Below are 12,853 nucleotides of genomic sequence, written 5' to 3'. Positions count from 1 at the left end.
TCTAAAAGCCTAATGACTCATAATGCGCAAGACAAATGATAGTCCTAAATGAAAAGCAAAAATGATCCTAAAATTAAAAAAAAATTATATCAAAAGTACATATTGCTCCAGTAGTTTCATATCGAAACCACTCATAAAAGCAGTAGTATGAACTCAGATTTACTTTACAATAAGTTAACATATGCTAATTTTCACTGTCAATAATCTTCTCAATATGATCATTATAAAAAAACTACGGGGTACAATCTCCTACAGTCATGTAACACAGTCTCCACACAGACTGTTGCTTTGAACACCGTAAATGGCGGCTTAATGCCCTTTTCGGAGAATTGTCTCAGTGTACCACTAGATGCCTCTGTCATGCAATAGCGTCATAGGTTTCATGCCAAAGACACTGGCTCTTCATAACAAAATTAATAAGCCTAGTTCTCCCTGCTCCGCAATGATATACCAAGAAACAGTGTCCACTAAACCCCTGCTGGCAGGCTGTGAAGCACAAGAGTACCGGTACTGGCAGGCTACTGTGCCATCTGAATAGGACCTCGACGCGAGACAGGTGTTTCGTACGGAGTTCCGGTTTTTGGTCGATCTGATGAGACATATCGCTTAATTTGTCTTTCGAAGAAATGGTGCAAAGTACTCTGGCGGTTGATGAATGCGTGACGGAACTGTTTGTATCCTCCTGTCGATAATGGCACTACGAAATTAGATGCGTGCGACCAAAGTCTCGCCATTATTATTTTTATAAAAGGAAAAGGACATCTGCGTTAGTAACATATCGAATTCTAGTTCTTCGTGTAGAGGAGAGTCACAGAAGACGATGAAAGTAGAATTCAGTTTCCATCTCTTAGTTACTCTAAATAATAAGGTGTTCAATACCCAAAAATCTCGAACTTTGTATTTGCAACTGATTCGTCGAATCTGGACCGGTCTGTACTTGGAACTACCGGTATTATGACTTTCCGTACAGTTGCTGAGAGTGGAATAGCTATAGACGAAATCGAGCTTGGACTCAACTCGGTATGAACTGAGTATTTCAAATAGACCAGGTCGTAGATTAATTCTAAATCGCTTACTCACCGTACCATACATATGACCATTTCGCACAGTAATACTAGCGGTGTGACATCTAAAAGAACCTCATTTATGGGAAATCAGGTTTGAAGATTTCAGTAGAAATTTTGTTTTCTTAAAAGAAAAAGAATAAAACAATTAAAGTATTAATGATGCCATGGCTGAAATTTGAAGTTTAAGTATTTATCTTAACTTTCGCTGAGAATACAACCAATCCAAAATTTACTAGCATAAGGTTTTCGTTAATCATCAAAAAATTTGGAGTTATCACATAGCCATCATATTATTGCTTATGAGTCGTACCATTTTACTCTTATTAAGAAATTAAGAATTTAAATAAAAACCAATTACCTTTTCAGATATAATTGTGTATAAGTTGTCTTTGCGAATGTACAACCGTACCTAAGAACTTATGTACGTAATTATTTGAAGTGTAAGCCTGCACTTCTTTCCAGTCATTAATGATTTGTTTCGTATTTTCCGGCGGATTTAACTTGGTTTTTCATGAATTGAATATCTTTTTCGTTACCTCACCTTTTCCTGGTTTGATCTGTCTTTTCCTTCCATAGAGAATTAACCTTTGAATATTGTACTGCTTTATTATCTTCGCTGTAAGATATGCAGTGGAATGACCTAAAGGAATCTTCTTGGCGAAGCGTTAACATTTTTACAATTCCAGTGTCAAAATTTTAAGGTCTGTGTTCATCGTGAAATGTTCCCCGTGATCACTCGAAAAGTCTTCGAAATCAGTGAAATCGCCACATCAAAATGTGGGGGATTCTTCTTCTAGCTTCTAATCAGTAAACATGTTAGAATGGAATGTATACTGGGCCTGACTTACTTGATCACCTTATCTCTGTTCCAACTAGCGAACGCTCTCCGTCTCCACCATTTTGAGCGTGTCCTTTCATGAGATATTTATGGGCAACTGACTTAATTTTCTTGAATTTATACGAGATGTACATATAGATGACAATTGTATACCTTTTTATTTGTTGAGGGCAGCAGTTGTTTCAATAACATATAAATTCTATGAATCGCCATTGTTTGGGTTCGCAGTTTGCACGATTTTGAAGGCCCGTTTACTCTCTCTCACGCCACGCGTACAACGTTCCTTGTTTCATTTTGTAGTCAAATATTTTCGGGTTGTAGTTATGCAGTCTACTTTTTGTAATAGAATATTAAGATGTTCCCTTTAGGTACAGGAATCTGTGCTTGTAATTAATGGGTATATTGGTGTCTGGAATCAGTTTTCACATTCTTTTTCGACGCATCTAAGATTATTCTCCAGTTGGTGTAAATGATAACACATCAGTCTCTTGCTGCTTGACAATGTCATCATAGCTTCCGTATGCCATGTAAATTTCTCATGAATCTTTTTGGGCATGAAAAAAGCTATACTGATTTCAGAGTTGAATATTTCTGAAAACGAAGAGAGTACCATTATTCTTACCATTCCTTTTGCAATCTTTCACGCAGTCTCCATAGACATTTGGAACAAGTTTCCTTCTTATATGAACTCGTGAAATGTCAACGGTCTTAGAGAAAGGCCCTCAGTGCAGACGACTAATTTAATGTGAGCGGGCATGCCTTTTTTAATGTTACCCTCAACACAGCCACGGTTTTCTTATTAGCCCGGAAGATCCTGTAGCAGAAATCCACAGCTGTTTGAAACCTTTAGTCGATTAATATCCGAAGTGTCCATAAACACTTTAAGTATTCACTCTCAGATGGTACGGTTTTTAAAGTTTTCTTTTAAAAGCTTCCATTCGCATGGATGGGTTGCTTCTTGGTTCAAATGGCTCTGAGCACTATGGGACTCAACTGCTGAGGTCATTAGTCCCCTAGAACTTAGAACTAGTTAAACCTAACTAACCTAAGGACATCACAAACATCCATGCCCGAGGCAGGATTCGAACCTGCGACCGTAGCGGGTTGCTTCTTCTTCCCTTTGGTGTTAACATTATTTTCGGCTAGAGGTATTCTTCATTCCTGATACTAGCGGGCGGGAGAGGTTGATCACAATCCGTGTGAGGGTTCTTTTTCAGTTGTTGGTCTTCGTAAGTAAAGAACTTCATGCTTTCGGTACACTTCAATGGAATCGTCTTTGGAGCTTCGCTTATTTTTTTCTGTATTTTCTTTAGCAGTCGCTGTTGTCCTTAGACGAATCGTACTATGCTTCTAATGTCGAAATATTGTTTCGTTCAAGTTAAATTAGGATCTTCTATGCTGTCGTCGCTATTAAGAAAGGTTTCATTGTTGTTGCCTGGTTGGAAGTAACTTCTTCTCTTTCAGCATTTGACTAGACGAGAAGATGGCAGAATCCTTTTTCCGCGAGAACGAATTCAGCTCACTTATGGACTGCAAGTATTGAGCTTAGTAGTAATAGCACGGTAGCCCAACATTTCCACTATCAGTATGTTTCTTAAAACTGAGGCGAACACCCTTATTACAACTTCCCTTTATAGTTTTATCTGTGCCTTCATCTTCGGCAGTCATTGTTTCTGGATGGTCCTCAGCATTTTGTGCCTTGGAAATCAAATTAATTTTTCAGCTTCTCCCATTGAAACCTGGGATTGTTGACATGTTGATTTTAAAGCCTAAAAATACGAAAAAAAAGGAAAAATAAATAAATAAAAGAAAATCATGTTTTTAGAATAAGCAAACTTTCTATTTGGTGGAACGTTACAAATGAAAATAATAGAAATGAGAAATGCTGACAGTTCGAGATGAATAGAGAAGTAATGCGAGTTTATAAAATCCTGACGGCAAGCCATGTGAAAAGTACAAATTCAGTAGACTAGTAACGCTGTAATTAGAAAACGCCACGGAAAAACGACAAGCAATGAAACAATTCAAAATCTCACGCTACTCAGCGTCTGCTACACAATGGCTTGGTCCCAGCTAACGGATTCCTAACAGTCACGCTGCAGGACAAGCCGATCCCTTCTTTTTCCTCCAACACAGTACTGTTACAAAAACCATCGCTCGGCAGCTCTGCACACTAAGATAATCCCAGTAACAAAGATCTGTAGAGCGCATTCCGCATTATTTCTTTATAGTGCTAACTAAAAATTCGTATTTTTTTAGATTTCACGCTGATAGTGCCGGTGTCCGATTTGTATGCAATTGAAGCACAACACAGGAACACTACGTCACAGCTAACATTCAACTAATAACCTAATCTGGTTTATAGCGACAGGTTTTGAAAGCATATTTCTTGATCAGCACTACATTCTGCCCTACCGAAGGAATTTTCGAACTACAGTTAAAATGTTCATTTCTGCAATGCGTGACAAATGTTGTACATAAGTTTTTGGATAGTTTTCAAAAATATGTACACTGTCGCCCTGGAACGGAATAGTTTCTTACCAGAAACTGCCTGCAGCGCCTGATAATTATCTTCTACGTATGAGAATGAGAAACAGTCTTAAAACTCATTCCCGCGTTTAACTGAAATACCTGTTGATAACAGAATTTTCGACACGGCAAATAATTGCTAATACCTTAATGAAAGTCGCGGTATGAACACGAGGCAGACGTGTAAAATAATGTGAACAGATTTAACATAATACGTAGGACAACTTACAGGCACGGTGGGCCATTTACAAGCATTTGAAACCAAAAACACGAAGGTAACCACGAACAACTTTACGAAGTGGAGTTTTGGTTGCGGGATTTGACTCACATTCGGTAGAAACGGTGTTCCAATTGTCATCCAGCCGACGTTTTTTGCATTTCTTTGTTGACTGTAAATTGATTGATTTTTATCTACAGCGGCTGTTTCTTCCAAGAATTCGAGGTGGTTCAACTTTCTCTTCACTTAGGAAGACAGCAAAATAACTAGTAGACGTTTACGAAACACAATGCCCAGTTCCTAATGGGAATCCCCTTATGGCTTCATTTCCATTCACTTAGTCTCAGTTATCGCAATGAAATCAGCCGCAGGTATATGTTGTTGCTTTACCATAACATGCAGTACATATAAAAAAATCTCCTGTCAGCGTGTGCCTTAGTGCCAGGATGAAACCATAGAAGGCTTCGAAAACAACTGCAAATAAATGAAAAGAACAACTGCGTAGAACATCGATTAGCTGGCTGCCGACCCTACTCCTCCCTCTCTATCGTCATTGAAAAAGTCACCTCAATTGTGAGGTGTACTACAGCAGTTGCCTCTAAGTGATTTGCTCACGAGTGTGTGCCCCATAACACTAGGGCCTCAGATACAGCCAAACAATTAGGCTCATATTTAGCAGATCACTTGTGTGCAACCTAAAATGAAAAACTCTTAAGATATTTCGGCTAAATACCCGCGTTTTCGAGAAAACCCCCCTAAAATGCTTGAAGCGCAATCGAATCAAAACTGACGGGATAGACAGATTATTAAAAACTGAACATTATGCATTATCACATATGGGGATGGAAAACGCATATTTTCCTACAAATCAGGGAAAGAAAAATTGCCGGCGCGGTGGTCTAGCGGTTCTAGGCGCTCAGTCCGGAGCCGCGCGACTGCTACGGTCGCAGGTTCGAATCCTGCCTCGGGCATGGATGTGTGTGATGTCCTTAGGTTAGTTAGGTTTAAGTAGTTCTAAGTTCTCGGGGCTGATGACCATAGATGGTAAGTCCCATAGTGCTCAGAGCCATTTGAACCATTTTGAAAGAAAAGTTTTGTACTTCCGCATTTGTACCCGTGCAACGAAAGTGCTGCCTGGCGTAGCGACCTAGGCATGTGGATGGAAGAGGAGAGGACATTTCTTTGATCTTCAAGTAGATTCCTTTTTTTCAGTTTTATTCTTTCCGTTTTGAAACTGATAGGAGTAGGAGGGTTAAAACGGTATGTAAATCAATTGCAGCACCAAGAGAATCGAACGAATGCAATCTTCGCGCAGTTACACACACACACACACACACACACACATACACACACGAGCGAGAGGGAGTTATCGGAATGGAACGGTTTACATGTACAGACACACATAAATGATAAAAGTTTCCAAAAAAGTGGGTGATTAATTCAAAAGGAAATGCTTCACCAATTTGGTCCGACTCCGGACCTTATGGAAACAATTGTTTAGCCTAGCATTGACTAACAGAGTTGTTGGATGTCTTCGCGAGGGATAATGCATTAGATCATAAAACTACTAAACTCATTGGAGTGCTCTGCCCATAATGCTCAAAAAATTATCAACAGCAGAGATCCGGCGACCGCGTAGGCTAAGGTAGGGCTTGGCAGGCACGAAAACAACCAGTAGAAGCGCTGATCGTGCGCGCATGTGTCTGTGTGTGTGGGGGGGGGGGGACATTTTCTGGCTGAAATGTACCTAAAGAATGGCTTGCCTTGAAGGGCGCTCTGCTGTAAGGCTGACACGAATGCCAACCAAAGGCGTCCTGCCATGAAAAGAATTGACACTCCAGACCATCACCCCTTGTTGTCGGACCGTATACCGGGCGGCAGTCACACTGGGATCCTACCGCTGTCTGCAGAGACGTCTTCGCTGGTGATCGGGACTCATTGCGAAGCGGGGCTCGTCGCTGAAGGAAATTCTGCTCCAGTCGACGAAATTCCTGGTCGAAGTGTTGTGGCGTTGCTACTTTCTTATAGACAATTCCGTCATTTTCAACAGTGTTGAAGATCTTCCGATGCTTTCGGCCAGATCATTGCCTGCCCGGCTAGCCGCGCCGGTCTAAGGCTCTGCTTCCCGAGCGGGCAGGCGTGCGGTCCCCGGCACGAATCCGCCCGGCGGATTAGTGTCGAAGCCCGGTGTGGCGGCTGGCCTGTACATGGTGGTACGTGGTATATCTTAGATACCATAAAAAAAGAAGCGGGATGGAATCATGATTGGTAGTCACAATTTATAATTATGACAGTTTATTGACATCACGCCTTTTAAGAAATTTGACAGTTACAAATTGTGCACGAGCTAATGGATAAAGCTTTGCAAATACAGTTAGAAATCCAACGTACTTAGTACTCAAATAAACAGTTCCTTAAGAGAAAATTATACAAAACTTAATGCGCCAGGCATTTATAGAAACCTTAAGCATAGCTATTTTCAGTTACCTCACATAGCCACTTCATAAAACTCCTTAAACCAGTTATTACATTAAGATGGCCACACTTAAAACACTTCAATACAATACCATTATAAACTTACTGTTTCAGTTCGTTAAAGAAGCACTTGCTAAAACGTCAGTTACAAACTTAACGTTGCCGGGCGCTAGTACGCCTCGCTTTATTTTCCCTTATTAAGAAAACAGAATTACTGACAAACTTCAGAAATTTAAATACATATATAGGATTTCCCTCAAAATACATATAATGAAAACAGTTAACAATAAAGGGTGACTTAATGACACTTCAACACTAGTGTCAAGCTAAGATCCAATTGCATAACATAATAGAACCACTTACATAAAAACTACAGCAGAAACACTGATCTTTAAAATGAATGTTCACGTGCTCAGACGTATTAATAAAAGACTATTAGAAAGACCCGCGCAAGGAACTCAGCTGATGCTATGCAATTTAAGGTTTAGCTACTTGCCAGTCGCTAATATTTAAGGAAGCAGGTTCGTATAAGAATAGGTTACACACAATATATATTTATATACGTATCAGCTTAACCCGTCTTGGTGGAAGATAAATACTAAACTTTGGAAGGCGGTATGTGAACAAATCCCAGTAGTGGCCAGGTTTTTAAACACTGCCAGGCCTAGACCTCGGATGACATTTCACTCCCCGCCGAGGCGCTGCCACAATCAAAGGTTTTTGCGCGAATCACAAAACATTACAATAACTCTGAAACATAGAAACACTCGGCAGAACCTTTGGCTCGATATGTGTGTAAGAGTGTAAAGGAATACGGTACACTACTGACAGATTCGCAACTTTGACCTTTAGCATTTTACACATGGACAACTGTATTAATAGAGTGTAGGCTTTGAAAATGCCAACATAAAATCATCTGATTACAAGAAACACAGAGCACTTGTAAAACTTCTGAGAAAACCTTCAATTAACGGCCACCATTTAACTAGGCTAACTGAATTCTTCCACACCACCTTAAAGTTCGACTGTGAAAGTCTCACCATAATAATAAAATTTAAATGCCTCTGAGTGCGTGGATCAACATAATACAATTACGACCCCTTACTTCATATTACGTACACAATACGAAATAGCGGGTTCCACAGCTTCACCGCTTCACTTCAAATTTTATTCCCAGCGAAGTCAAAGAACTTGTATCTCCAAGTTGCCCATGTCGCCAAAACGCCCGACCAGTTTCACATCACAACATATAGCGGTCATCACGCTCTTTCCGCAGCCGTTTCACGAGATGTAGTTTACCCGTCTATGTCTCACAACCCATCCCCTTCGCCCGCCTACCCGGAAGATAAGAAACGCGAGAAACAAAGATAGCTTAGCTCAACGACAATCGATCTCAACGATACATGAGCAAAATAACACTGGTACCAGCTCTCCACGACTCATATGGTTTTTAGACGGTTTTCCATCCGCCTCGGCGAATGCGGGCTGGTTCTCCTTATTCCTCCTCACTTACACAATGTCGGCGATTGCTGCGCAAACACTGTCTACACGTACGCGTACACCATAATTACTCTACCAAGCAAACATTTGGGTTACACTAGTCTGGTATGAGGCGTTCCCAGGGGGGAGGGCACTGGGGGTCGAAACCCACAACAACCTTGGGTTCGATGTGGGGTGGCGGTGTGGTGGGTGGGCCGCTGTGGCCTGTTGTGGGGTTGTGATCCACAAAGGGGTGCGGTGGGACGAAGCCTCTCCGTCGTTTCTAGTTCGCCGGTTTAATGTACACACAATACACCACATCACATGTCCAGTGAAGATGTCTCCAAAGACAGCGGTAGGATCCCAGACTGATTGTCGGCCGTATACAGGGGTGATGCTCAGTGGTGTCACTTCTTTTCATGGCAGGACGACTTTGGCTGGCATTCGCCGCAATCTTACAGCACAGCGCCCTTCAAGGCAAACCATCCTTGACGTGCATTTCAGCAAGATAATCTCCTCCGCCCCCACCCCCCACCCCCTGCCCTACACACACACGATCAGGGTTTCTACTGGTTGTCTTCGTGCCTGCCAAGCCCTACCTTGGTCTACGCGGTCACCGGATCGCTCCTCAATTGAGAATTTTTGGAGCATTATGGGCAGGACCTTCCAATGAGTTTACCAGTTTTACGATCTAATGCACTGGAATCTGGCACGTTATCTCTCGTGAAGACATCCAACGACTTTGTCAATCAATGCCAGGCTAAACAGTTGTTTCCATAAGGGCCGGAGTCGGACCAGATTGGTGAAGCGCTTCCTTTCGAAGAAAATCACCTAATTTTTGAAATTATAATCATTTTTGTGTCTGTACATGTAAACTGTTCCATTCCGGTAATTCGCTCGCCCTCGTGTGTGTGTGTGAGTGTGTGTGTGTAACTGCGCGAAGATTGCATTCATTCGATTCTTTTGGTGCCGCAATTGATATACATACCGTTTTAACGATCCTACTGCTATCAGTTTCAAAACGGAAAGAATCTACTTGAAGATCAAAGAAAGGTGTACAATATAAACAGTACCGATCCTATGATACTTTCTTTGCGTGTACCTTAAATTATCCATCGCTTTCGTCAGCTTTGAGTCGACTGCACGTCGTGAAAGTTAGGGGCGGTTTTCTCAAGAAACGTTGCGGGATCGTAGTGCGTTGCGGCAAAATGTCTTGGAAACTTAAATGTTATGGTGTACACAAACGAACTGTCAGACACGAGTCGAATCTATGATAATGAATACAGACCAAAGCAATGAATTAAAATGTTTACCAAGCCCGGAATTTGAACCAAGGACTCTTTCTCATGAGGGTGATGCGCCATCCTGACGCTGCTGCTAATAGACGTTCAGAGATTACTGTACTACGTCTACCTCCCTAATGTTGTTGTTGTTGTTGTTATTGTTGTGGTTTTCAGTCCTGAGACTGGTTTCATGCAGCTCACCATGCTACTCTATCCTGTGCAGCTTCTTCATCTCCCAGTACCTATTGCAACCTACATCCTTCTGAATCTGTTTAGTGTATTCATCTCTTGGTCTCGCTCTACGATTTTTACCCTCCACGCTGCCGTCCAATACTAGATTGGTGATCCCTAAATGCCTCAGAACATGTCCTACCAACCGAGCCCTTCTTCTAGTCAAGTTGTGCCACAAACTCCTCTTCTCCCCAATTCTATTCAATACCTCGTCATTAGTTATGTGATCTACCCATCTAATCTTCAGCATTCTTCTGTAGGACCACATTTCGAAAGCTTCAATGCTCTTCATGTCCAAACTATTTGTCGTCCATGTTTCACTTCCATACATGGCTGCACTCCATACAAATGCTTTCAGAAACGACTACCTGACACTTAAATCTATACGCGATGTTTACAAATTTCTTTCCTTCAGATACGCTTTCCTTGCCATTGCCAGTCTGCATTTTATATCCTCTCTACTTCCACCATCATCAGTTATATTGCTGCCCAGATAGCAGAACTCCTTTGCTACTTTAAGTGTCTCGTGTCCTAATCTAATTCCCTCAGCATCACCCGACTTAATTCGACTACATTCCATTATCCTCGTTTTGCTTTTGTTGATGTTCATCTTGTATCCTCCTTTCAAGACACTGTTCATTCCGTTCAACTGCTCTTCCAAGTCCTTTGCTGTCTCTGACAGAATTACAATGTCATCGGCGAACCTAAAAGTTTTCTTTCCTTCTCCTTGGATTTTAACTCCTTCTCCGAATTTTTCTTTTGTTTCCTTTATTGCTTGCTCAATATACAGGTTGAATAACATCGGCGAGAGGCTACAACCCTGTCTCATTCCCTTCCCAACCACTGTTTCCCTTTCATGTCTCTCGACTCTGGCACCTGGTTTCTGTACATATTGTAAATAGCCTTTCCCTCACTGTGTTTCACCCCTGCCATATTCAGAATTTGAAAAATTCCCGATTACAGACTCCAATTCACACCTTAGTTCATCATTGATGTTCCTCTTCTTAACTTGTATAAATATTGCAGAGGCTGTCTGACACTGGAACGAAATGCGGATCATTCTGCCTGTACCTTAAGCATAGGTGATACATTAATCAGATGAAATAATGTGTTCCATAGAGATATTATGTCTTACAGCTGTCTATTCACTATCGTAGATACATTTGAGACTTAATGTCTTTCTGGAACATATGACTTCATCCGGTAAATGAGCCGAAACGGTTTTCCTCGTGCTTATCAGGGTCATATGATGTATGTATTTGTGTCACGACGACAGACATGGTGTCCGCGTGTGGTGTGTCCCTGTTGCAGGCGAACACCCGGCGGCGATGCAGCACGGCAACAGTGGTCGGCGGTCGGCGCCGTCCGGCGGACTCTGCCTGGCTCTGGCTGCGTGGGCGGTGGCGGTCGCTGCCCTCGGCTCGCTCCTGTAGCCGCCCCCAGCGCCCCCTCACCGCAAGACGGCTCCGAGTCGTCACCGAGAGCTGCCTCTGTCAGCCGGTGCCTCCGTCAGGAAACAACAGCTCGAGTGAACGCGTCCACCTGGTGCCACCTGCCGGCACCGCAGTATCCTCTGGACATAATCGATGCGCGGGGTCGAAACTGGGCCTGGGAACAGCCCAAGTTCGTGCCTCTTTGTGCGCCCATGCAAAAGTGGAGTAACGGTGCCGGGGAGGATGGGGAGGCAGCGAGGTGAAAGAAAGGCAAGAAGCATCGCGTGCGCACTGAGGCCTGCGGTCGGATGGCGTGTATTTCGGTAGCCGGTAGGCCGCAATGGTGCTACGGCGCCTCTAACGGCGAGAACGCACGCCAGGCCGCGCCGGGTGTGGCTTCCGTAACACCTTGCCTTCTACGGACAGCACTGCAGTTTTCCGACAGGGCGCGACCGGATATTAAAGTGTGCGAGTGTGTATCACGGTGCGAAACGGGGAATGTTGGTGTAACTAAGAGTTAGGGTGAATGAACGTGCTACCAACCGTAGAAAACGGACGACTCTTGTGAAGCAGGACGTTGCTGTTAATTTTTAAAATTCGTAGCATTTCACCTCACAGGAAGTGAGGAAAACTCTGCGTCTCGTAGTACACGTAATACCGTACAAAATTTATGGAAGAAAACAGAAATCAGTGACTGTTGCTGTAAATGTACATCCAATTCCTCGCGAAATGTCTTTTTTGTCTGCTGAGAATCTTCACGTAAATAAGACAAGGTCTTACGAAAGTATTTCGTGTCGGTACCAACCGTTCTTGTGGTAACAGATTGTGAGCAATGACTCACAATTGCGCCACATTTTCGGGGATAATATGCCAAATTGTGGGTATATGCGACAGACGTTTATCGGATTTAACAAATATGTGGTTAATAGAAAGGCATCAACACAGAGTTAATCTTATCGGAGAGAATATATAAGTAAATACTGTTTACCAGCACCTAAGAATGTGATGAACTTCGATACGCTGTAGAGGTATCAGTTTTCCCGTGTAAAGCGTTATACAGTGCAGAAGCTACGAATGCAATAGACACGTAAAATTCTGTAAGAACACGTGCGACAGTATGACAGTGACAGGAGCAGAAACTAGAAGTGATGGAAAGGTTGTATATTTTTCTTAAGAGGTTAAACGAGTATTCAGCTGTCCCAGCGTGCAGTGGTGGCAGTCAGACGAACCTATCTGTAAGACCTGCAATTTAAAATGTGTTTCTCGAAACAATGAACAGCAGTCTTATTGCTTGAATTGTG

At 42.4% G+C, this 12,853-nt stretch overlaps 1 protein-coding gene across 1 annotated transcript in view; it reads left to right on the top strand.

The window, feature by feature from the left end:
* The window catches only part of LOC126095624 (zwei Ig domain protein zig-8-like), a 529,063-nt gene extending 517,511 nt beyond the window's left edge, over positions 1 to 11,552 (top strand). Inside the window, exon 6 of the mRNA XM_049910390.1 lies at positions 11,431 to 11,552. Within this exon, the coding sequence (XP_049766347.1) occupies positions 11,431 to 11,552 (122 nt within the window). The remainder of the gene's footprint in view (positions 1 to 11,430) is intronic.
* The last annotated feature ends 1,301 nt before the right edge of the window (positions 11,553 to 12,853 follow it).

Source organism: Schistocerca cancellata, chromosome 8 (assembly GCF_023864275.1).
Source record: "Schistocerca cancellata isolate TAMUIC-IGC-003103 chromosome 8, iqSchCanc2.1, whole genome shotgun sequence".
NCBI classification, from domain to species: domain Eukaryota; kingdom Metazoa; phylum Arthropoda; class Insecta; order Orthoptera; family Acrididae; genus Schistocerca; species Schistocerca cancellata.
Note: the sequence above shows the minus strand (reverse complement) of the source record. Positions and strands in the feature narration are given on the sequence as shown.